This window comes from Vanellus vanellus (genome assembly GCF_965231255.1).
Source record: "Vanellus vanellus genome assembly, contig: HAP1_SCAFFOLD_840, whole genome shotgun sequence".
Lineage (NCBI taxonomy): Eukaryota > Metazoa > Chordata > Aves > Charadriiformes > Charadriidae > Vanellus > Vanellus vanellus.
This window is the reverse complement of record NW_028127020.1, coordinates 40,704-68,252: the sequence shown is the minus strand read 5'-3', so window position 1 is coordinate 68,252 and position 27,549 is coordinate 40,704. Positions and strand designations below refer to the sequence as shown.

The following is a 27,549-nucleotide window of genomic DNA, read 5'->3' as shown; positions in this document are numbered from 1 at the left end:
CGCAGCCCAAAGCACAGATATACGTCTCAAACCAGGCCTGTTATGTAAAGTAGCAAGATGGACAGGATGTAGGATTAATCCAGTGAGGGTTAGTGGCAGGGAGGGAGGTTAAGGAGGAGAATCTTTCTGTTGCTTGAACAAGGATTGAACCACAATCGACTGTACTTAAGCACTGAAAGCAGCCGAGTGTCACTTTCCTAGCAGAGCAGCAACTTGAGCCAATATTGAGCTTTAAGAAGTATGAAGCAAGAGCAGCAAACTATGCGCCATGACTCAGCTAACTTTGCGAAATTTAAACATCAGCACCAACCAAAAAAAAGCTGCTTTTTACCAGGTCTAGTTTCGTTTCCTTCGCGGGTATTTCCAGACTCCCCGGTCTTTTCCATATTTTGAAAAAAATCTACTGTAACTGCACTTTATTTAAATTTTCTCGAACTTTGGTTTATTAACTAGGTTGTGCAACAGTAGAGCAAGTGCCCAGTCAGTTCCCACTGGCTCCAAAATACAGACCTCTCCAATATGATATCTATAGAATGGATAATTTCACATTATGTAAATCATTACTGAATATTTGCATTTGCAGCGATTGCAGTCCTGTTAAATTATCACCTTCACTTTGGAAAAGTTAAAACAGCAACCTGCGTCCAAAGAAAGTTCTTTTAAAACAGAAGACGTACTACAGCATCGCTTCTGGAAGCAGCTCTACCTAGTGCCACAGAGATCACTTCTTTTGAATTTGTATCCTTCCCCATAGCACAGTCCCCAAGGTGTTAAAAGCCATCACGTGTAGAAACTGCCCCACAATTCTTCCTTTCAAAGGCTAATGAAAGGATTCATCATCCCTCTGGATTATTTTGAGCAAACTACTTATCTTGACTATCCTCCAAACAAATCATTTGGAAAGTTTCCAGTCATGTCTCTATACCTTGCTTTGTCCCTGCAATTCTCAACTTGTCTCATCAACATTTTCAGTATTAGGCCTGCATTGGTTCTCCCTCTATCTGAAGCACGCTTTGGTTTTTCTAGACCAACGTAAATACTTTTCAGACATTGTCTGTGTGCAAAGCTCACATATCAGTAAGAACTCCAGAGCAGAAAGGAATCAACACCACCTCCAAAATCGCAACCAAATATCAGCACCTACATTCAACAACAGTACAGCTGTACAGTATTTTTTCCTATAGTACCTAAAGAAGCTAAAGAAACATCCCCAAGACTATGCTCACACCCATAATTCTTTTCAAAATGTTTTACCAATCAGTTTCTTCTTTATTGTGTGTGATGATCCCTCCCCTTTTCTGTGAAACTGCTGCCTTGAATTTAAGATGTTTATGTCTTTTCTACTTTACTGTATGAAAATACTTAGTATTGACTTAAAATATTTTGGCCAATATGATGCTGTTTAGAAACAACCGGTATCTCAGTACTTCAGAAATCCCTCTAACAAAAATTGTAGTTCCAAAGTGCCAACTTGCATTAGGAAGCCAACAAGTGTTGTCAGTGATCTTCTCTGCAATAAAGGGAAAGGTATCACACCAGATGAGAATGAAAGAAGTCTATTATGCAAACAGATTACACAGGAATCTTGCAGTTTACTAAATCTCTTGCTATACTTCTACAAAACACAGGTGAAAGTGTATGGAAAACAAAAGTTCTATTAATACCTTCTTAGCAAGACATAACTTGACAATTAAAAATCATGTTGGACGACAAAAGTTCACATTTTAATGAAGTGCTGCTGCAATACCATTTTATTTCTTAAGAAATAGAATACAGAATAGAATAGGATATTCTAAGACTATCCTATGCCTTCCTGCTCTGCTACTACTAATGGAGACCACCTTTAAAAAATAGGCACAACTATTAAAAACTTAAAACTTGCTGATCCAAAGTTTTTCTGAAAAACTCTGAATCAAGACAACTAGAATTTTGATGCCAGCAGCATCCTAACAGTGGAGCAGAAGTGATTAAAACCAATCTTAATGCCCTCAGCCGACACTGCAAAAGTACACTCATTGCTGGTTTGGTGGAGCTGAAAATATCACCCAATTACTGTATGTAGACATGCTATACAAAATACAGAGTTCCTTAATTGAGTCTCAGCACAGCTACAGCTTTAGAATTATTATCTTCTGGTCATGTAGTCTGTGTAGTAACACAGACTACAAAATATGAGTGATACTAACGTGGCCATCCCAAAAGCAAACATCCAGTTATATTTTACAGTAATCATTTGTAGCAACACTGTTTTGTGCTCACATAAAGTGAGAGATATTACTAAGCCTATGGAGTATCAGCCAGTGCAAGGAGCACTGATGGTTTGTTCACAGCTCAAAACCAACTAACTTATGCCATAAGAGAGCTCTAGGTTGCTCTCCATCGATCAGTCAACAGTGTTGATCAGACAACCTCAGACAACTGCCACCCCTACAATGATGAAGCACATATGCTCCAAATTAGCTTTCCACCTAAGAAACTGCAATAGCTACCACAGGGATTGTATATAACTGCTGATGTGATGGTCCACAAGACAAACATCTTATTAATACTTTTTTTGCTACAGATTGCTTTGTAATATATACTGGCTTAGACAGCAGTGTAAGATTCTTCCTAATGTCAACAGGGCAGGTCCTAAATGTTACACAACAGTAACTCCAACAACAACTCTCCACTGTCCATCATCACTATGTAGACCAGTCAAGGACTCATGATTTTGGCAAGTTGTTACTAGCTCTAGCTGTAGAGGCACATAGAAAGGGCAGGACAATTAGGTCCCGAATTCTACTGGCAAAAGCTGTATTGCTCATGTTGACAGCTCATCTACCTCAAGCCTGCCTTCCCAGCACAGCCACAGTTGAAGAAAACCTCACTTCTGTGTACGCTCCATTATCAAGCAGTAGACATGCCAGAACACGCCAATGCAAGTTTTTCTGAGTTTATGCTATGCAGTCCATATCACAGATGGGAAAAAGGCAGGCAGACCTGCAAGAGTCCCACATGCATCTTTTTCTTAACACCTCAGTTCTGCCAAGGAGGACCTGTATTTAAAAAATGTGGATATTTTCTTTGTGAAGTTGCATCTGTGAAGTTACACCCAAGCACAGCTACCAAGATACCTAGTGTTAGCTAGAGAATCCCTTGGATTAGAGAATATCCAGGAGGTCTACCTCCAGTCTTTTTCAATCCCTTTAAAACAAGGTGGTGGGCTGCACATCTCCAGGCAAGATAGGGAAGTCGCGCAGAAATTAAGAACATGTCAAGATGAAAGTTTCCAGAGGACCTAGTACGATACTTCAACTTCTCCAGGACAGGGGCTACAGGGGAGGAAACACCTTCAACCAAAGCAGTAATATTGAAACTGCTTTTATTAAATACATAAGCCCTATTAAAAGTAACCTTACCTATTTTAACATATATACAGGCTGCGTTGTTGCTCTTGGGCTTGCCTCCATGTTCCCCACAGCCCTTCAGCTCCACTGTGAAAGCAAAGCAGTTCCCCCAAAATAGTAAAATGCAAACATCCTCCCTCTCTGCGGCACATTTTAGAGCCACAATTTGAAATCCAAGGTCCTGAGGGAAGAAAGCAAGCGTACTGCCCTGCACTCACAGCCTCCTCTCTCCGCCAGCAGAATTCCCTCCACTCAGTTACCAAACATCAAATACAGAGAGATCCATTCTCTCTGAAGGGTAACCCGTTCCTACACCACACTGCATTGCCATCACAACTTATGACTCTCCAGTATCAACCACTATTTCCACTTAACACCCTATCCCCCCCTACACAGAAAAAGAAAACCCAACAAAACAGTCCTGACTGACTTGGTGTATTAAGATCTGACAGCCTGCCCACAGTAATTAAAGTGATAAATGTCCCCTAAAATTTTGGTTTTCTACAGAAGATTTAAAGTCACTCAGAGAACCATTTTAAGAGGAGCCTTCATTAGCTCATATCTACTTCTATCAATAGGTTTCTCTACTGTTATCAAATCTAAACCACAGTAACACAAGAGCAAACAGCATCAGGCTTATGATTAAGGAGAAAATCAAAGACCAGCATACTTGGTGCAAACGCTGCTTCTGACCACAGACTATCAGAAAAGTTCTGCCTGTGCTTTCACTGCTGCAAGCAGCAGTAACAGCAAAAGCGTTACACACCACAACAGCAAAAGCGTTTCTACTCTGAAACATTTTTCTCCCCACCCACTCTAACCCCCAAAAGAGTTAACAAGAAAACTTATTTAACAGGCTATATATGTAAATATATAAGGTGTGAGGTAATATGTAAACATGTAAGATACATATATGTCTTAACAGATACATACTATTAAAAACATAAAAATGTAAGTTTATATGTAAATTCAGAAGTGATACTTTTTTTTTTGATTTGCAAAATCTCTAAGTATGCTTTATCTGATCTCAGAGTACACTTTATCTTCTACTTTACATCAAATAAAGTGCACTTTAAGCTAAGGAAGGGAGAACAACAATAGAAAGAAAAGCAGCATGTTTTGTTTTGTTTTTTACCAGATGGAGCCAAAGGCTATCAGGCCAGGAAATTTTTATTTCTTCTGCCTGCTCTGCAGTGCCTAAGGATCAAGTAAAAACAAGCTTCAGAAATACCACCTGTTTGATGGACATCCTGTGAGCCCTAGTCCATTGCTTGCAAGGGCAGTAAAAAATGCTTTACAACTTTAACAATGAATCAAAAGGACCAAACTGCAATAACGACTGCAAGGAAGTACACCAGGAGCAGAGATGAGCACAGATGGAAGTAGCATGGATAGAAGCATGCATTGCCCCGGTCTATGTACCTGGCACCACTGCATGCATATGTTGGGGTTGTGGTTTTTTTGTGTTTTGTTTTTAAAGCATGCCTGTGCCAGAAAGTCCTCAAACTCAGATTATACACTTCATGTCCATGACTGTGTGCCACACTTGAGTACATGCAACATCACATCCTTTCTTCTGCACTTGGATATCTTCCAGTCACTCCCTATCAGCCTTGGGAAGCCTTAGAAAGACAACAGTCATAGCCAGTTCTTTTGGCCTTCTCATGGTAAGCACACTCTGCTTTGCTGTTCACACCTGTCCCAGGGCAGCCTCTCACTCGTCTTTCTGAGGTCACTCCAAGGCAAGGGTCTGCAATGGGTCTAGCCCACCTCCAGGGAAAGCCAGCTCAGGGGGCAGGCTGGGGACCTCAGCTGCCCACCAAGCACATCTCATAGAAATGAGCGAGGGCAGCAACTGACACACTTTACTTCATTAATTCATAAAAAAATATGAAAATATAGCAACCACCAGAAAAGAGGTTTCAAATGTATTTTTAGATAATTACAGTTTGTTAGCATACAGTGGTTGTTACAATACATTAGTCAGACTTTAAGTAAGATCTAACTTCTCTATCACTTTTCTAACCCATTCCTTATACACCAAGGAAAACAGAAACCCAGCATTTTTGTTTTCAAAATTCTCACCCACCAGATTCTAGACTTGCTGAACACTCATCTTTAAGAAGCCTGCAAATATCAAGAATATATCAGTCAACAGTTTTATGACAAACATGCATCAGATTATGAGGCTGTTGAAAAGAGGATGCAATTCACAGCCAGCCTTTACCAAGAACTTTATCACTTCTATCTGCAAGCCCTCATGAAAAAAGAGCAAGTTTTCCCCAAAAGGTATAAATATATATCATGTTCTAATAGCTCAAGAAAAGGACAATGGCCTCAGATGTTTAAGACTTCAACAGATGCAACAAAGGACTTCAATCCCTGAGTTTTTACTCCTGTACCTAGAAGGGAGGTCCCACCAAAGTCCCGCGACACTTCCACAATACCTTCTGTAAGTATTTTAATTAAATAATAAAACATTCTGAATTCTTCCAGTTTGTAGCAAGACTTTTTCAATTTCACCAGGGTATATTGCAGATAGAGTGCACTAGCATAAGAAAAATGAGCTTAAAGCATTAGAAGAAACACTACCAGCACAGATACTACACTTTTAGCTCCAAACTGAAACCAAAGACTTTTAGTTCATCAATATTTTTATTTGGATGACTTGCAACGGATCCCACTAGACAAATAATACAATAGTCTTTTTCTTACCTTGCCATCTCCCCCCTCTGCAAGGTGAAGCTGCACTGCAGCCACAATCAAAAGACGAAATCTTTTTTATTTGTTACTTGAGCTAGTGCCTTTTTTTTTTTAAGCTACAACTTGTACTCAGGACTTTTCTACTACTGATTTTTTAAAAAGTGCAGAATTCTCCAATCCCCCAGACTTCTAACACTGTAAGGCAATGAAAGTTACACGTAACGTAAACCAACTTTATTATTTCTATGACTTTTAATCTTTAAGTTTACTGATTTACTCTGATGAAAAGGGTCTCACTTCAGAACTTCCCAAAAAAAGCCATATTTGGTAAGTGTTTTCCAATTTCATAAGATGATATCCACAGTAGCTCAATCATCCTGTCTCTACTGTTTATGTCTACTCCAAATATAAAAGCGGTTTACTTGTTGCTGTTTCAATCTCACAGTCCAGGTGAGCATGTTTAGTACTAGGAGATTCACAATTTAAAGTGATTTAAGTTAACATTTTGTTTTGACATTCTAAATGCCATTTCCTTAGTTACAAAGAAGTTTCACATCAGAAGAGAAAAATAAACTCCAAAACCCCACTACCGCTTTTATTTATAATAGCTGTCCCTAATAAGTTAGAATGACTTTTCTAACCCTTTTAATCCAATGTTAAACTGTTCTTGTCCAGCAGAAATTCAAAAGCTTTCTCCAGACATTGACCAAATGAGCCACCCTGCAAGTGCTGCTGTCACACGCACTGTTGTCTTGGGAAAAGAGTAAAGTTCACTGTAACCTTCAGAAAAACTATTATAAATTATAAACATATTTTTCTTTTTTTAAATGGCAGTCTAAATTATTAAGTATTTCAAATACTTCAAAATAAATAATAAGTGTTGTTAGCGTCACTTATGAAACAAATTCTACTTCCCAGTACTTAACTTTTTGCGTTAATATCTCTAACATATAGGCTGACTCCTCCCTAGTTACCTCTAGAATTGCTGCCTCATTCAGGATGAACAAGACTCCTAGATTAAATCAGATCTGAACGACTAGATATTATCCTGAAGAGAAGACTCATGTTACCTTTAAACCTTAAGTACAGAAAATGGAAAGACTGCAACGAGATGGTCTGTGATGAAAGCAGTGAACGTCAGGCAGGGTAATTTACTGTCCTTTTTTTCCCCACCAGCCTCAACTCATTGTGATACTTTTCTATTTTTTTCTAAAAGGTGCTTTTTGTTTTATTTTAAATTACGTTCTCATGTCCTTCTAACATGGATCTCCAGCAAAGGACTTGCCATGGACCCTCTTCTTGAGAGCCATGACTGCATAAGAGTACCTACTTGGAAAACTACTGGCTTCAGCATTAGGGCAACACAGCCCAGCATAATGCACACTTAAGCCCTAAATCCCATGTCTACCATTATGGACTCAGGCAATTCCCTGTCCCTCTGTCTTGGTTTTCTTGCATGTAAAATTGAGACTACATGTGACAGGAGAGTTTAGAAGATGAATGAATCAGTGGTTGTTGAGGTTTTTCCTGTGTTATCATTAAAATTACCATAAAAAAAAGCTCATTTAGCTATTAATTCCTTTACCCAGATATGAAGAGAGATAGCATTTGTAGGAAGAGTCAGTCTGTTTCATGAGATTCAGTGATATTCGAGGTCAGATTTACTGGATAATACATGGTAAATAAATTACCAGGTCATACCTCAAATAATAAAACCAAACAAATTAAACAGCTACTTATACCACAGAAGAACTTCTATGGGTAGAAGAAAGAGAACAGAGAAAACATGGTTGCATACGCAGATTACATCCCATTTCATAGGCACAAGGAACGTGTAGCGATAGTCCTACTTCAGATCTTTCTTAAGTTTCAGCTTTGCACCTTGCTATCATTCTGTAAACACAATCAATTTAAAATATGTGCATTAAGTTACATAGTTTAACGTTTTGTATAACTTCCTTGTTTCTTGATAGTTACTTTCAACAAAGTATATACAAACATAACAACCCAAGACTTCTTGCCAACTGTACATACAAACAAGGCAGACTCTGCAGATGGTAACAAACAATTACAGTTTTCTGGATATCCTCAACACACCCCTCTTTCAGAGGCATTGATGATTACAGCAATATAAATACTTAAAAGCTCTAAGGTGTCACATATTGAGTATGTGAGAAGACAACAAAGAGAGTTAAAAGCTACTTTTTTTTTTTTTCTTACATACATATATATTTACAAATATATACTATACATATTCAAACATTTACTTCCACAGTGTTCTTTAAATTTCCTCTACTGATATCTGACCCCCTTCCCAAACTACAACTGTTTCCATATCCACTTTCCAATATATCAGAAAAAAAACAAAACCAACCAGCCCCAACCTCAAATCCCTGCAACAGAAAAGAAAATACAACTAAATCACATGGGCTCTTCCCTGGTTGCATACTCAAGAATTAACGTTTTCCATACTGTCATGTAGAAGATACCCAGTTCTGAGGTTAAATAAATCCTATGAAGATAAACCAAAACAGAATGGAAAGGCAGGTTTTCTTTTTCCCTCTCCCGTGTCTAAATAGAAAAGGAAAATAAACTGAAAACATAACAACTTGTAAGATGGCTTTCTTATATTTTGTTTTAGATACATTCCTGAACAGTTAAGAAAAAGCTAGGAATTCTAGAAGAGTCTCTCTGACTAAACAGCCTTTAAACACCTATAGTTGATCAGCTCATGCAAATCAGAGGGCAAAAGGTACAATATATCTTCAGCAGTGATGCACTTTACACCAACGACAGCTATTTTATGAGAGAAAAACTACTAAAGATTTAATGGTGCCAATTAAAGAAGCCAAGAGTTTGCATGGCTCAATGGCTGAGTCATAGACCTCTTGCCTATAATAGGTTCCATTATAGCCCTGAGCTCAAGCTGTGGGAAGAGGATTGCAGATGAGTAAGAGGAATTAGTATTTTTAAATGTTATTGCAAAGGAAGGTGTCCTTTAAGCATTAGGCAGCTGTGACACTAGCAGCAGTAGAGCATCTTGCGCTTACTCAGAATCCTAGTTTTAAATGAGATGCTCAGAAATTTGTGGACACCTCACAACTTCAAAACACTATCAAAGAAATTAAGCCCGTCAGTGTAAAGACCTCACAAATTTGACTAGCATTTCATATACATTTCCAAACTTGAAATACTTCAGTACTTTTAAGTTCTGTGCTATCTTATTAACCACAATTTTTGCTATTCATTTATGCTTACATAAAATAAGGTAAGACTGTGTACTAAGACTAAAGTAGTTTGTCCTTAACCGTAGGACGTCTATAAACAACTGGTGCAATGTACAATGAGGAAACGAAAATTAAAATGTTAATGTGCTTCTCAAGATGGCTCCCAGTAAACCCAGGGAAGTATTTGTGCCATAGTCCAATATTGTCCACAAATCTAATCATCCACATCAACAACAATTAGACCTTAGACACAGGTACGGATTATCTTGAAGGAGAATCATAGAATGGTTTAGGTTGGAAGGGACCTTAAAGATCAGCTAGTTCCAACACCCCTGCCATGGGCAGGGACACCTTCTACTATACCAGGTTGCTCAAAACCCCATCCAGCCTGGCCTTGAACACTTCCAGGGATGGGGCATCCACAACTTCTCTGGGCAACCTGTTACTGTGTCTCACCACCCTCAGAGTAAAGAATTTCTTCCTAATATCTATTCTAAATCTACCCTCCTTCAGTTCAAAAACACTACCCCTCATCCTATCACTACATTCCCTGATAAAGAGTCCATCCCCATCTTTCCCATAGGCCCCTTTTAGGTACTGGAAGGCTGCTATAAGGTCTTTCCAGAGCCATCCTTTCTCCATGCTGTCTCTCTGCCACAACTCTCTCAGCCTGTCCTCATAGGAGAGGCGCTCCAGCCCTCTGATCATCTTCATGGCCCTCTTCTAGACTTGCTCCAACAGGTCCATGTCCTTATTATGTTAGGGGCCCCAGAGAAGGCTAAAGGGAATTTTACTCACTTTAGACAAATTTCTGTTTATGAAAACATTGGCAGATCTTAATACAGGAAATAAAAAGAATTAAAATGGGTAAAACTGGCATCAGAGCAAAATGAGTATAAAACCAGTGACTAATACATTTAGGATAGAAAGTCAGATGCCTGTTCCAACATTCAGAGTAATCTGATTTGGGTCAGAATTTCAAAAAGGAGGGAGTATTGGGAGCGAAAGCCAAGTGCTCTTTAAAGTAAAGTTTGATAAAGTTATGAAAAGTAGTTCATAAGATGATACATGTGACAGCTGTAGGCTCAACTCACTGGCCCAGGCAATCTTTACAAATACTTTACTCCTAACAACTGGCAACAGTAAAAAGCAACAGCAAAATCTTGTTTAGATTAAAAAATAAATGTATTTTCACAAATGTAATTTGGAATATGACAAGCACTGAATACATTAGTTCAGAAATTAGTTTAATATCCTTAGAACAACAATTTAGGTTTAATTTTTTAGGGGAAGGAAATCTAAGCAGACTAATAGGGCTGGTAAGACAAGCTTCTGGTCACAGAAGTTTCACCTTCAAATCTAAAAAAAAGCAAAAAGCTTTTATACTTACACTGGCCAATATAAGCAGAAAAAAAAAACAACAAACTTAAATATTACCTCTTTTATAAGCCCTACTTTGCTCACATCTTCAAATTATCACAGCTATGCATGTGACAACTCCAATACCCTAACGAAAACGTCTGTGATTTCAAGTGTTTGTATTTATAACATCTTTTTTTGACTAGAAATTGTCTTCATTCATATCATGGTTCATATCATGCAAAAGGCAACAGTGCTGTTTAAACCAGAAAAAATTACTTTTTAAAATAAAGATGCCACGGTCCCAGTGTGCTTTTGCAATAGCTTTTCTATTCCCTGGTTTGGACAATTTTCCCAAAACAATGCAAAAATCATTTTTAATTTTAGTATTCTAGATGACAGAGATTTGAGAAAAACAGAAGTAAGCAATTTATGGAATTACTGGTCATCAATTGTTCATTTACATAGTTCCATTATTTAAATAGGAGTGATATACTTGTAAGAAGTGGGTTAGGGCGGGAGATGCTGGTATTCAATTGCTGGGCATGTGTCTTAACTTGCAACAGGAATACTCCAACTAGAAAGGATCCCAAGAAAATTTCACTTCTTTCTAATGCTGAGTTGGAAAACTTGTTCTCCCTCAAGAGCTTCCTGCACACAACATCCCTAACACAAGAAATCTGAATCAATGAGCATAAATGAAGGCAGAATAAATTATTCCCTTTAAAAAAAAAAAAAAAAAAAAAAAAGACTTTTTCCATAGAAATTACCGCAGAGCTCGGGTACCAGAAGGCCCCGACCTGCTTTGAAGGCTCTCCAGACCAGTTAATTAACAATGTAAACCCCTTCTCCCATCCCCACCCATTGAGGCAATTAGGTGGTTTACAGGAGTGCTTTGTTTTGGGGTAAGTTTGTATAAGTTGGTGTAGAGACACTTAGAAGAGAGGGAGAGGAGCAAGAGGTTTTTATCCTGTACACCTACTAGTAAGTATATCAGACAAAAGCAATTAATCACTGAAAGAGGAAGACAACCTGCTGATTATACTTCAACTACTTCCAGCCCAGGTTTTCTTGTATAATATATATTTAATGTTCCTCCCCCCAGTGTTTTCTTTGCTTTACTTATGAATAGAAGCATCCGCCCCTTCAGCATCTACAACTCACAGAATACGTTCCTGAGTTAAAAGCAAAATATGCTGATCAAGATTTCAGTAATTCTGCGTGTGTGACTCAAGAAATAAACTGTTGGTTTTCTAGGACTGAAGTAAGGTATGTGCACTGCTAATATTCCTTTTATGTATTAGTCCTCACAGTTCTGCATAAGAACTTTCGATTATCCAATTAGATACAGTTAGTAAAAGCCCTTTAAATACAGAAAGTTACTTTCTGAAACTGCAGTGGTTGTATTTTGGATATACTAAAAGACAAAGCAGAACAGAAGACTACTCTCAAAGGCTTTTTGCCTTTTTGAGAACATACAAATGCACAGGAGAAGTCAAGCTGGCATTTCAGAAAGCATGCAAGAGTTGAGGAACAAGGGGTGTTAACCCTTCGTAGGGGAGGGCTCCTGCAGCTGGCACCCCTCGGAGCACCAGGCAGCGAGCAGAAGCCTGCCCGGGGCAGTAGGGCGGAAGAGGGAGGAGGTTTGTGGCCGCCTGTGTAACCCCCGGCATGTTACCCGTCTGCACGTTTCCACCCTCTGAAATGGAAATGGTGATCACGTCTGCCTGCCCTGCCAGTGTATTCCCACTGACTCAAATTACTCAAAGGTTTTCTGATGGAAAAAGTTAACAGATACGAAGGGTACATGCTGCAGGCTAAAGCCAACTTTTTCTAGCTGGCTTACTAATACTAACTTGTCAAACTACTCAGGTAACTGTGGTTTCATTCTGTCACTTTCCACTATCAGTTTTGTAGCTCCACAGAAAGGCTGTTATGCCTGCTTCCCTTCAAATCCAAAGGCAAATATAATATTTTCCATATACATTCCTTTCAGTCTTTCCATGTCCATTCCAACAAGGGTGGCACTGTAAAATCCATTATTTCCAGGTGAGTGAGGATACAGCATCTTGACCAGCCAACACAGAACTCACCATCAGGACCACCCCTTCCCCAAGAGATCGCAGAATCATAGAATGGGTTTGGGTCAGAAGGGACCTTTAAGGTCATCTAGTCCAACCCCCCCTGCAATGAGCAGGGACATCTTCAACTAAATCCGGTTTCTCAGAGCCCCATCCAAGCTGACCTGGAATGTTCCCAGGGATGGGGCATCTACCACCTCTGGGCAACCTGTGCCAGTGTTTCACCACCCTCATCGTAAATAATTTCTTCCTTCTATCTAGTCTAAATCTACCCTCATTTAGTTTAAAACCATTACCCCTTGTCCTATCACAACAGGACCTATTATAAAGTTTGTCCCCATCTTTCCTGTAGGCCCCCTTGAAGTACTGAAAGGCTGCAATAAGATCTCCCTGGAGCCTTCTCTTCTCCAGGCTGAACAACCCCAACTCTCTCAGCCTGTCTTCATAGGAGAGGTGTTCCAGCCCTCTGATCGTATTCATGGCCCTCCTCTGGACCTGCTACAACAGGTCCATGTCTTTCCTGTGCTGAGGACCCCAGAGCTGGACACAGTACTCCAGGTGGGGTCTCACCAGAGCGGAGCAGAGGGGCAGAATCGCCTTCCTCGACCTGCTGGCCACGTTTCTTTTGATGCAGCCTAGGATACAGTTGGCTTTCCAGGCTGCAAGAAAACAGGGACTGCTCATGTCCAGCTTTTCATCCACCAATACCCCCAAGTACTTCTGCTGCTGCTCTCAATTCCTTTATCCCCCAGACTGTATTGATACCAGGGTTTGCCCTGACCCAGATGCAGGACCCTGCACTTGGCCTTGCTGAACCTCATGAGGTTCACATGGGCCCACTTCTTCAGCTTGCCCTGATCCCTCTGGATGTCATCCCGTCCCTTAGGCATGTCAACTGTACCACTCAGCTTGCTGTCACCTGCAAATTTTCTGAGGGCATGCTCAATCCCACTATGTTGTTGATGAAGATATCAAACAGTACTGGTCCCAATACATTTTGCTGGGTCAGGAGTTCCCGACATTGTGCTTTACACATTTCAGACACCAGCCTGAGCAGATCCCGCCCAAAGTGAGACTTATGTTACAACACAGAACTCTGTTCTGTCAATTTTTTTCCTTTTTTAATTTTTTTGATCCATAAGCCTCTAGTAGTGTAGATGTAATTCTCTTTAAAAACTTCCCATCCACATATTGTTGCTTAACATGTAAACCTGCTCTCCTTAATCACCTTTCACAGGCCACTTAAAAGCAGTCCGCAGGGGACTTCAGAGTTAGACAGACCACAGGTTGAAACCACTGACTCAAAGAGATCTTAATGGATACACGTGACATACAAAACCAAAAGAGATTGTCAGTATCAACTCTATTTTTCTCTTGGGGTGGAAAGACAGCACTTCTCCAAATGCCCTTTCCATTGCAGCATTTTATTAACTTCAGCATGACAAAGTGGGCTCGAAATCACAGAATTGTTAAAAATCCTTTGATGTTATATATGCTGCCCGAGATCCATTTATGTCAAAGAGCCCAAGACACTTCTCAAGCTCTAGTTCCTTAGTCACAGAAGTAAATGAAAAAAGCCTTTGAATGTGTTATCTAATATGTATTTATGACACGTCACAGGTAGGCCTTTTCCCAGCTCCTCTAGTAACTGAACTAAACTAACAATTAAACCAAAGTGTCATTAAAACTGGAGAGAAGGGGAAAAAAATAAATAAAAACACCCAGCCCCAAACCCCACCCCTTTACTGTGGACCAACACCTCATTCAGCAGTACCAACTGAGATAACTCTTAATTATAATGTCTAAATCCTACTTTAGTTCTCCAACCAGTTTGATTTTGTTCTATAAAACAGTAAATACCTTATCTTTAGTGCAGATATCTTTAGTATCCTAGCTCCAGCCATTCTTTAAGCAATCCACAGTAAAGTGTAACAATCCCTATACGCAGGTCTTAAATCAGACATGCCTACAGCAATATCAGGTCTACATTTTGTATTATATTGTAATATTATATTACATTATAACCAGAGAGCTGTCTCTAAAGTGACCATTTATAACTAACTTACCCCTCACTGCCAGTATCAGTTTCTGAGTTACATTCCTAGGTGTTGCTGTACAGTGCAGGAGGGAACTGCAGGAACTGCTCTGCTATCCCTCGCTCACCACTGCTGCACAGCACCTCTCAAGCGCACCCAACAGCAATACTGGCAATACAAACATGAAACAAATGGTGAACAATCAAGCTATGTCACAGCAAAAACTCCCTGAATCCCCATCTAATGCCTTAGTTACAGAATCATCTGGTTTTCAACAAGTTTTCCTGAAATATTTCAAATAGTCTTCCAATATTGTAGGCACGTATCCATATTTCCACAACTGATGATGCTTTCCCCAGTAAACATTTGCAATATCCTATTAACAAACTGAGTGAGATACAAATTACAACTATAAAGCCCGAATTTTTAGACTAGCTTCAATGACTATATAGATCATATACAGTTGTACAAGTAAATGGTGAGGTCAACTTTTTATGGTAAGGCGTCACTTTAAATTCAAACATGCACTGTATATTATAAGCCTCCCACTATATTTAGCAACAATTGGCTGGTACAGAAAGATTTCTTCCAAAAATAAAATAAAGCACTTCATATCATTCAGCGCTCACATGTAAGGAAAATTACAGTATTATCACAGTTATCAGAGTCTTGCAGGGCCAAAAAAGATAGGAAGTACCAGAAGGCAAGTGGATGGAGGGCCATCTGGAAAGAAAGCAGATGGAAAAGGAGAGTGGAAAAAACAGAGTTCATATTGACTAGTAGATATTAGGAAGTTTGTTATGTATCTTGTTATGAGTCCTCTCTCTCTTTTTTTACAGGTACACTAAATCCAAAAATCTATAGAAGTATTAACTTCTCAGTTACTGTGGTTACTATGTTCTTTTGGTTGCAGGAGTTACATAGATATAATAAAATACAATTTAATTAGCACAGTTAAAATTGACTATTTTTCTTTATTCAACTGATGAAATTATTCTGTCTATTTCAAGAAAAAAGTCCACTGCAGGTGGATACACATACTTTTTGGAAACTCTTGTATTACATATGAAAATTTCCTCTCTGATCAAAATAACAAGAGTTTATATTTAACAAAAGATGTAAAAGTGAAAGATGAAACTTCAGCACTCCCCTACAACATGTTATACCAATATAGCAAAGATACATTTGGTGCTGTATACTGAAGATTGTGTTGCACTCTATGACAAATACTTGCAACTTCTCAAAATCAAAAGGTTATTAATATTCTATACAAGTTAAGATTTCTTGACGTTTGATTTCTACAGCAGCAACCCATGCAATATGAACCCAATCACAGAAGTTGTTAATTTTTGTGCTTGTTCAGTGTAATAATATACATGAGCTGTTGTCTCCTAAGCTTGGCTAACACAATAAAACGGCTGAGGTGTACAGCAAAGAGTTGCATCCAGATGCTCAGTACTGATTCAGGGATGAACAGGTGATGGAACAATAGAAGCAATGGAACAAAGATTCCTCCCAGTCCAACACTGGAAGATCAGAGAGAGATCCACTTTTTTCTTGCACATCTTGTACAACTGCACTACTCAGGTTAACTTCTGCAATTACCAAATTCCTACACAAGAAGTGGGATTTCCTGCTTTGACCTGTTAAGACTGGTCGTCTCCATCTTCTTGAGCTGCACTCTTAAGCAAGAACAATACTAGGAGGAGTGACAAGGAGAACAGGGAGATGGCATGTTTTAGAGTAACCAATAGCTGCACCAGAATTGGAATCAGGAGTTTTAGGAATTTGGGTTTTGAATAAATAACAATCTTTACACCCATCATGTACATGTTCCTCTTCATATACAGGGACAACCCTACTACCAACCTTGCCCAGTAACTGAGAAAATTCTAAGTAAGTGACATATCAAGATCAGTACAATCAGAAAGAACACCGATTCCAGAGTTTATAAATCAAACCCACACTCAGATCACTAAGCCATCCTATCTCTCGGTCTGTTTCCTCATAAAGACGACTAATCTGAGTTTTATTTCTAACTTTTCATGCTTTTAAACGATTCTCTATGTTGAAGAAAAAAATCCCATTCAGTGCTCAAGGAAAACAATTCATTGACTGATATTGGAGGCATCTTCCCTCATTTCAATGCACATGACGCACATCTAATGAAATTGTGCCAAGCTCTCTTTGCTGGAAAGGGGATGTTCTTTCATCTCTTTAAGAACAAAATAGCTGCAAATACTGCAGTTTGAAGAGGAAAAAAAGTCTTTCTTTTCTAAAAAAGAAAACACATTCCTGAAATCAAATGTCATTTATATTTGTGTGAAAAAAGGAACAAAAGGTGAGTTAAAAAAAAATTGGGAGAAGCTGGAACCTGTTTGCCACTAATTCAATCAAACAAGACAAAGCTTTGACTTCTAATGGAAGTTTTAATTTATCAAAATTTTGAGGGAGGACTCAAGGGCTGTTTACCGAGGGCAAGTGCTACTGAAACTTGAGTTATGTAAGGGCATTAAAGGGCCAGAAAGCTCACTCCCAGAAGAAGAGGCAGTCTCTATCTTCCCTCATCAGGCATTCCCACTCCCACACCACCAGCCTGGGTGATCTTGTGGTCACACAGTGAAGCGATGCCGGGAACGTGACCTGGCCAGAAGCGAGCTGGCCAGATAAGCCAGTTCACCAAATGATCAGGCGTGCTGATGCAAGGAAGGAGCTAAGGTTCGGTATCCCAGACCTCAGCCATCTTTATTTGCCATGGATTTTTTTTTTTTTTTAAAGCAGATTAGATATCGAGAGTTGAGTTCACACAACTATGCTGGGAAGCTGCGAGTGGACTGTCTGCCCAGAGAAGGGCAAGAGACAGCACAGTGAGACGAAGGTGCATCCTGATGCAACCTGCAGAGCAGTAACAGGCACCACAGTGCCAAACGGCTGCCTCTGGCAAGGGCTCATTAGGTGACTCAAGCAGCCAGCGCAGGAAAGGTGGGGTGACTCCCTGAACTCCTCTGTCTCCATTTTAACACAGACGTTGGCCATTTCCTCCCTGTTCCTACTGCTCATCACTGCTCCATCAGCTCATCTCAGCCTTTGGCTGCCCTCTCCCAGATCACCGCTTACTGCCCATGCTCCCTAAGCTGCTCCCACCAGCTCCCGAGACACTGCTTCACCACCTTTAAGCAATACCAGCAAACTTGGGAATTTTTCAAAAGATTTGTACAAACAGATGCTTTAATCTCCGTGAAAAAGTGGAGGGTGTTATCTCACTCCTTAGCTACCAAACTTTACAACCCTGTTGACAAAAGAAGGTACCAGATATTTATAGATGACATCTCTAAAGAAAAAGAAACAGGCAATTTGTTCCCCAAATCCAGACCACATTACCACCTGTATAATATATATCCATACAATTAAAAGAACATTGATACCTAGAAAAGGAAAGCTCTTAAAGAGAATAAAGAAAGGAATGGGAGGGGCGCATGCATCCATTCTGATATGCTGTTCAGGTGAGACTGTCCCTTTTTAAAAATACCATTCCAGTATTTTACCTTCACAATTGTTTGGTTACCAGTTATCTCATTATAACTCAAATTTGAAAATTCAAAAGTGAAAAGCACTGGCTCACTGAACTGAGGGAGAAAACAACCTCTACAGACTGAAGTTAAAAATCAAATTTCAAAGTGATGGTGTCCCATCGCAGTGGGAGCCGAGACATTTACTCTCCCCAGAAGGAAAAAAAAAAAAAAAAAAAAAAAAAAAAGGACAGTTACGCAAGTTTGACACTTGCATTCAAGATACAAGCAAAGGTAGATTAGTTTAAAACAAATGGATGCCTCAAATTCCATGTGAAAGAGCAGGATGGAATACCGGTAGGAGGATCCATAATAAAAAGGCAGGAAATTATTACTTAGCCTGCAACTTGTTCCTTATTAAGATTACACCTGTGTTTAAAGAAGTAAAAAAGTAAATGTAAAGAAAAAAAATTTAAAAAAACAAGCAGTTCTCCTTTCATCTGCCCCAATTTTCCATCCTTCTAAGTTATGCAGGCTGATGATGATACAGACATGAGACTTTGTATTAGACTATCAGCTCTCAGTCATGAAAAAAAGCTTCTCTGAAACAACAGATTTAAATTTGTTCAAATAAATATAAAATAGGAGAATGTGTTCAGCCGTGGAAAAATAAGATGATTGCCAAATCCCACTGGAAGTGACCATCAGCAGATAAGAATACTGCACTCAAGTACTGAACAGCAGCATGAATTTTAAAATATTTCTAGTTAGGTGATTCTTCAGATAATGCTAATGATTTCAAGAAAAAACACATTCAGGACACCAACACAACATAGAAACTTTCAACATATTCATGCTGAAGAACAAGTCTTTAACTCTTAAGCCTACAAAATCAGTATGCTGATGCAGACTTGTATTTTTATGCTAATGCTGCAAACTGGCTTTACCCAAAACTCCAGAGCAGATAATTTAATGGCACAAATTATTTTCATCACAGTCAAATCATGGCACCTGAGGGAAGAAGTATTCTTGGAAGTTGCCTGTACTTCCTGAACAGTAAAAAAGACCAAAAAATCCATAGCAAAACCACCTCAAAACTACAAGTCTTTGGCCCAAAGGCCTATTTACTGCAACCCCTTGTTTACCAAATTACATACAGCCTTCTCAAGGGCGAGGAAGAAATAAGCCTTTGGATATGTTAATGTTAACTGTTAGACTGGAATATATCCGAGGATTTTTAGAATATGATTTTTCATTGGACAAAGTACTTCATATTAATTATTATATCCTTTGAGTCCTGCACGTGAACTAGCTCACAGATGGATCAGGTTATCAGTGTCAGACTATTCTATTCCACAGAGGTGAGAAATAACTTGTGAAAGGTAGCTTTCACAGTCTTTTTCTTTTATTTGGAAAATTACAATTATTTACATTGCATACATTTCTCAAACACAGGAGTTCTTCAGAGTCTCAACAAAATACGGCAGAAGCATGTAAACTTTTAGGAAAAATTTACTATTACCAACTTTTACTTTTAGACGAATGCTATGGATTTTCTTCTCATCTTTTCTTTCATCATCCTGCACAACCTCTGATACAGCCTAGGCTTTTTACATATATTTTACATACACGCACAAGTACGCACATCTATATATAAAAATAAGATGCAATTGTAATCAAGGTTCAGCATTAGTGTTTTTTTTAATTCCCTTTAGTCTAGCACCTTCAACAATCTTGCCAACGTTCACTAGTTTGCTGGTCTATGAAGACTTGAAACAGGGAAACTAGAATTTCCAGGGGAAGCCATGAGATTTTGCTGAATGTGCAGTACATACAGTACCCCAAAAGATCAGCTAGCAGTCACGTGAAATAGCCGCTGTATCAAAACAAGAAATACCCGATAGTTTTCCTAAGGTTTTGTTTGTTTGTTTTAAATTGAGTTGTTCTACTTATTGACCGGGAAACAGTCAAAAAGCTAAACACTCAAGGGGTGAAAAAGCTAACAGTTCTCTCTGGAACTGTGGAACATTGCTTACGAATACTAATTTATGGGAAAAATCCTAACCATCTGAAATAATATGATTTCTTACCAAATAAAATTACAGGACACACATTGAAAGATAATTGGTTATGCGAAGACAGTAAAGAGATAAGTAAGAAGTTAGTCTCCTTACTACTCTTAGGCATTAAAACAATTAAATACCCAGGAGAAAGTCAACTTCATTTTAGCGTGCCAGCAGTAACTGACTTAACATGCACTCTCTGCTGGGTTAGAATATTGTGTCAAACCACTCCAGCTGACAGCAGTTTTCATTAACATGCCTCTCCATTCAGGTATATCCAAGTACAAATTAAAGTGAGGCAGCAACACAGGGTTTGAAAATGCAGGAAGGGCCAGTGACAGGGGTGACCCAGCTGGTGACTCAGCAGGACTTTCCCTGCCTCCTTCCCTGCAAGGGAGGGCAGGAAATGTCAAAAGAATGTGTTCATACCAAACACGGCTATGAGTTATGACTTAAAGCAAAGTCACATGCCCACAGATAGTAAGGGGAGCAGAGTAAACCTGGCAGTGAACCAGTAACACACACAAAATGAATTCCTTCCCCACAAGAAGCTGGACACTGCAACCCAGCGTCCTTCAACGCTGTCAGTGCCCACCATTGAGCTCTACCATCTAGTCAAGTATGGAGGCTATACCATAACTGTTCATCATTTAAGTATTTTTATGTTTGACTATAAATAATGTAGATCACATTTGTGGAACATGATTAATGAACAGGACTCAAGACTTCAGCCCACACAGTGGCTGTGGGTAAATAAGTTCTGTATAACAACACACCCAGGATAGCCTATTCTTGGCAGAGAAAACTCCTACACTCGTTCTATCACTAAGCAAATTCTCTGAAAATAACAATACCTAAGAGAAACTGCATAGCATCAGACCCCCAGAGGCCTGTCTAGCCTGACATGCCATCTCTGCTAAAGTCTGTGGAAGAGTAAAAGAACTGGACGCACAGTAGATGTACCCCAGTAACACACACTCAGCCACTTCTTATTTATGGCACAGATCTGCTGAGCCAAACGTGGTGCCTTCATGTTTATCAAACGATGATGCATTTTTCTGCACAACATCTGAGAGATCAGCATCTTTATGTGTGGTTCTGAGCTCACCACCTGATAATTTGCTGAATACCCTAAAAGAATTCAAGGAGACAAACACAGGTGACAAACAACCCTGATTCCACATTCACCATCTTCATGAACCCATGATCACTCAGGATTTGAGAGGTTTTCACCGTCTTTCTCCTTCCCCTCCCTCCTAAATCACCGCCCCCTGTGCTTTTTCAAGTGCTCCTATTTTCTGAGGCCCGAGGAAGGGACCCAGAGCTGCACAACACTTGCCACATCGGCATACCATGCATACATGTAGCAACATGATAACAATCTTTGTTTTGCTCTCTACTACTTCCATAACAATTCCTACCATTTTGTTTCTTTGACTATCATAGCACATTTCCAGATAGCCATCTAACACCAACACCCTGGTCCTAAGGAGAGGTTTTTGCCTGCTGTTTCACTGCCCAGGCACCATGCCTTGACTCATATGACTTACGGCCAAGCAACTGACATTCCCATTGTATTTCTAATTATTTAGTTTCATTATTGTTAGGCCCTTCACTATGCCTGCACTTGGCACTCAGCTTTGAGTACGTTCACAGCAGCAGCAAACTTTGCCATCTGACCTTTCACTCTTTTCCAGACCATCTACGAGTATTTTGAATAGCACAAGCTCACAAGCCCAACACAGATGCCTCCACCGTGAAAACAAGCAAGCTACTCCTACCCTCCGCTTTGCACCTTGGCTGATTACCCAGCCACAGCAGAACCCATCTCCCTACCCCAAGGCCACCAAGCTCTTCCAAAAGCCTTCAGTGAAGAACATTTCAAAAGAGGGCTTGAAAAACTAAGCACACTGACTGAACATCCCTATGCTACTACAGTGGTTCTTACAAATCTATCAAACTCTGCTGAAGCCAGCAACTCACTGCTAACAAGGTCCTAATAACCACATCTAGTTTTCAGCTATGAATCTAAACCAGCTGAATTGTCAATCACCAGCTCTATCTCCCAGCCAAAATAATTTGCAGTTTTGCACACAAAATAGAAATAACAAGCCCTAGAATCGACATGGTGATTTCTTTCAAGTTAAAAGCAAGAGAACTTCACTTTCCTTCCAACATATCTAAAAACAAAACAGTAATTTGGTTAACCACAAGTATTACAGCCTTCCCATGATAAGGCTAGCTTCAAATCACTGAAAAATAATTACTAAGATGGCTTCTGTTGATTTAAAAGTACATAGTCATTTCCATTTCACTGACTATATTTTGTTGATTCATTTTATACAAATAAAAACAAACATTTAAATAACTGCTGTTCAGTGAACAGTTTTCTGCCAACTGACATGAAGGGAAAACCACGATGCAGATAGGAGAGCTACAAATTCTGCAGTCAGTCTTAAAAGCAGGGGTTTCACACACTGCATGTTTCCCCAGGGGGTGGGGAGGAGCTGAGTTTTTGTTAACTTGAACAATATTTATTTCATCCAAACAGTTTTCAAGGGGGAAATGCCTGCCTGTCAAGAGTTTCATTACTACAGTCAGGTCTCAAGCTAATTACTTAATGGGAAGGTAAGTTTTACCAAATAAAAACTTAACAGAAGCAGGCTAACAGAGAAGTTACCAGGCTAGCTACAACTGTTTGAATTACAGATTTTAATTAAATAACTTGAGTTATCATGTGGTTTTCCTCTAATTAGTTTCAGCACTTACCTTTGTTCATGCCGTTCATCAGCAGTTCAGAACTTTGTAACAGGTTGCATAGCTAATTTAAGGGTTGACCTGCCTGCGTTTTACCCCTTCGCTGATCAGAGGGAAATAAGTGTCCCAAGAATGTTTAACAAGCCGGTCCGTTCTACAAGCAAACCTTTTCCTCCCAAACCATCTCTTGTTGCCAAAAAAATTGTTTACTGGATGAAAACAAGGAATTAATGCCAGTGAGGGACACCACAGCTTTAGGGCATGCTCAATCTCAAGTCTTCCCTTCCCACACCCACACCACACTAGTTGTGAAAGATCACAATGGCACTGGCTTTTGTTCCTTTACTGTCTTAGAAGTCTTATGTTACCATTCCTACAATTCTTTTTCAAGTTGTTTCCACTAGATGTGTCAGACCTCATCTTCAGGGTAGAAGCCACAACTTCTACTTCTGTTTCTAACCTCCAGTCTTTCTGTACCAATTTGTCCATGCTGTCATTACCCCCTTTCCAAATATCTGCTCATTCACTTGGGTTTTTTCATGAGTGCTCTCCTTTTTCGTCCTGGTTACCTTCACAGTCAATAACTCAAGAGACACTGTCAAGAGCTGCTCTCTCATGAAGGAATACAACTCCATGCGTGTGTGAGAACTGTAATTTAGGTTCTCCAAACAAAGCCTGTGCATGGAGGTGGGGGGAGAGGAAGGGCTAACAAGGGTATAAAATTTCACACCAATTTTGAGGAGGGCAGGGGAGATAGATGGTCTTGAAGATTTTATTTTTTTTTTCCCCCTTCAAGAGGACAGATTCCATCTCCCTCCCAGAAAGACAGTGTCCTCCTCCTTGCCCAGCTTAGTCCCCAACCTCCCTCCCAGGGTTTCACCACCCTACAGCACCTCCAGTGCTCCCCCCTCCTCTCTTCCACTGGGAATGCAGAAGCCTCTCCCAGCTGCTGAGCTGCTCCATCTACCACTCCTTGTCAGCTGCCTCTCTGCAGCCCATACATCTGATTCCCAGACCCACCTCACGCTGTGCGGAGCGGCTAACAGAAGCAGCCGGCAGGCAGCAGTGGAGGGGACTGCTAAGCAGCTGCCTTCCACACAGGCCTGGGACACGGGCTAGGACAGCTGTTTTTATGATTTATTAAGCTTATTGTAGCATCGTATCATTATGACTGCATTCCAACAATTGTCTCCAAATATTTATGGGCAGAGCTACATGGCATTAATTACCGACTGGTTTAAAAAAAAAAAAATTAAACCTCTCATATCTTGACCACCTATTCATTCAGTACCAAAACCTCCTGAATGATGACTGGTAAAGCCAGAGGCAAGCAATGGCAAACACAAAGACCCCAAAAGGCACTGTTTCAGCTGAAACTTAAACTAGCATGTATGCAAACCTGCCAAGCTCCAGAGGATCAAGAAGTTTTACCTTTTTAGCTTTTAATTGAAAAATAACGTGGAAACAATACATTTTCATCAAAACCCAGCAGATCAGAGACTCAGTAAAATAAAGCTTCTATCCTATTTGAGATTTCATTTAAGCCTCAGAAAATTTGATTTCAGACTGATTCACATCTGCTGTCTTCTCCTTGCATAAACAGTTGCCCCATCACTTCTTAGTTGCATTACTTAGTGCTGAAGAAGTTCATCCTGGAAATCTTTTCACATGTAAAAATTTCAGCTTTAACTTACAACCACAAAACATTCCCTTAGGTTTTAAAGAAAACAAATGCAGTATAACACACACTTTTTTCTCCAAGTTGCAAATACAAAAATTAATAGTATAAATGACAACTCTCACACATGCTTTCCATTTTGCCCTCAAAGGAACCAACACAAAAAAAGCGCAGATACACAGCTTGTCCCGTTGCTGTATCACATTTCGGTCTATCCATAATGTTATCCTGTAAAAATTACTGTAAGGACATTAGCAATCTACCGGAACCTCATTTTACCTTCAGCTTCTGCACACCAAAAAAGCCACATAACCAGTAACAAAACAGGGGAGTCAAACAGGATCAACTATTTTGAAACCATAGCTCCTGTGTATCTTGAAACACATTTACAGTAAATTAAACCATTTTCTACTTATTGGAAGCAGCTTACCTGAAGGACAGGCACTTTTTGTGGTGTGTTTTGTGGTGACTGGTGAAGCTGTGCCCAAGGCTGATGATGAGGATGTGGGGGTGGTGAAGACTGATGATGTATCCCTGGATGAGGCTGCATGGGAGGACAGGTTGGCATTTGCTGTTGAAAAGACTGCTGCTGACTAGGAAGCTGCTGGCCAGATATTAGTCGCTCTTGTATTGCTTGTGGATCTGCAAGGCCAACACCTGGACAACCATTTGGTCTCATGTGCCCACCCATCTCCCGTGGTGTTGAAGACATACCCATAAACGGACGATTTTGTTGCATGTTTCGGGGGCCCATATTCCTTTGTCCAATTCCCATGGCACCAGGGGGCTGGTGTGACGGCTGAGGATGGGGTATATTTGGATAACTGCCAACTTCCATTGGTATTCCAGCACTACCAGGTCTAACCTGTGGAGGAGGTGTACCTGCTGGATTACTCATTGCTTTCATAGGTGACATGGGAGGTGGAGAGGCATAAGTTCCCTGAGGCTGTGAAGGGTGCATAGTTTGTGTGTTCATTTGGTTAAGTGAGCCACTAGGGTGGATGGGCTGCTGGTGCATTAGTCCTTGACCACTGTTTGATGGAAATCCGACAGCATTTGGGTATCTTGGTACAGATTGATTCATTGGAGTGTTATTTGTAAGGCCTAAATTCTGATTCATCCCTGTATTATTAACTAATCCCTGATTAAGGTTACTGTAAGGATATCGAGAATACTGCCCTGAGTTGTTTATAGTAGGTGAGGGTACCGTCTGGCTCCGAGAACTAAAATTAAGTGTTTGCGGCCTAACAGCACCCTGCTGGGGAGGATTAGGGGAGAATCTGGGACTGTGGGCTACTGATTCTCCATGGAGAGCAGTGGGGGGATGGTGGTGAAATTGCTGGACCGAGTGTCGCAAAGAAGGTGCCATACTGGGATTCTGCTGGGGCACATGAGACAAGTGGCCAGGTCCTGAGGTGGCAATGAAAGGGTTTCCCTGATTGAGGCCTTCTTGGCCTTGAGAAAACTGGTTCATCCTCTGCTGTTGCGGCTGACCGTGCTGCTGCATTGAAAAATCACCACGAGCCATGTAGTTTCCCATCTGCTGCATGTGCTGAGGATGGCCCTGCCCAGGGGGTCCAGAGGGCGCCTGTGGCGGCTGTGTCGGTTGTGGTTGCTGCTGCTGTTGCTGCTGGTATGGTGCTCTTATCTGGTCTGGCACTTGAACTGCCCGTGGTCCCCACATGGAGCCACTGTCTACGAAGGGTTGCCCATGCCTTTCATTCTGCATGCTAGGATAGACTCCCATCTGACCACCAGCACCACTGCTGTGAGGAACCTGAGGAACTGGAGGGTTGTGGTACTGTGAATGAGGAGACGCTATACCATTCCCAGGGGCATTGCTTATCATCCTGTTCGGCTGATCCATCAGGTGCATTTTCTGCTGTTCGTATTGATTATAGTGATCAAAATGGGTCAACTTGGCTTGATTTTGATTTGCAGGGGGATGATGAAGAGATGACTGTAAAGAGGGAAATCCTTGATCCATGGGCATTTGCTGCCCCATAGGATTTACTGTATTTTCAGGATATCCACATTCTCCAAGACCTTCCAACCCTTCACTGAAAATATTCCCATCTTCTCCAAACAGACTCATCATTCCTGGATCTGCCATCTTTTTTCAGCACACAGCTCCTTGGAGCTACAACTAGAACGCTAGTCTGTGCTTCACCTCGGCGAGGTGTTTTGTCCTCAAAGCCTTTAATCCTCAACTAATCTCCTTCATGTCATTCCATATTTCCTTAATTCTTTTGGACCACGCAGTGTCAGGCAAAGTCTGGTTACTGCTCCTAGAAAAAGCGGGGGAAGGGAAAGAGAGAGAGAGGGAGAGAGAGAGAGAGAGGAAGACATTGAAATAAATGTCAGGCAATATAAAGAAGACATACTTGACTGTTTTTTAGACAATGCTAGCTAGTTTCAGCCCCCGAAATACATCTTTAAAATCTATTTCACTTTAGAAAGGATTCATTAGCTTTATCAGAAGCTTTATGATGATAGAGTTAGGAAACAAGCAAAACGCTAGCCTTAACCTTAAATTAATCCATTCACTACACTTCCTAGTGCTCCTTTCTTGGGTGGAATAGAACAAAAGAACACAACATGCAGCAGCAGCAGCTGCCACAGCAGGTAGGCAGATGTATGAATATAGCCAAGCAGCCCATCTGCTGAACTAAAGCCCTGAAAACGCTCTAGTTACCAACAGCATGTCCTTAACCTTATTCCCTTGAGCTGCGTAATCAGATGAGCAA

General features: G+C 40.3%; 1 protein-coding gene across 1 annotated transcript in view; it reads right to left on the bottom strand.

Moving 5' to 3' along the window:
• Window positions 1-27,093, bottom strand: part of LOC309685570 (chromodomain-helicase-DNA-binding protein 7-like) — a 32,542-nt gene extending 5,449 nt beyond the window's left edge. Inside the window, exon 1 of the mRNA XM_082501315.1 lies at window positions 25,233-27,093. Coding sequence (XP_082357441.1) covers window positions 25,233-26,915 — 1,683 coding nt within the window. The 5' untranslated portion in view covers window positions 26,916-27,093. The remainder of the gene's footprint in view (window positions 1-25,232) is intronic.
• Between the last annotated feature and the right edge of the window lie 456 nt (window positions 27,094-27,549).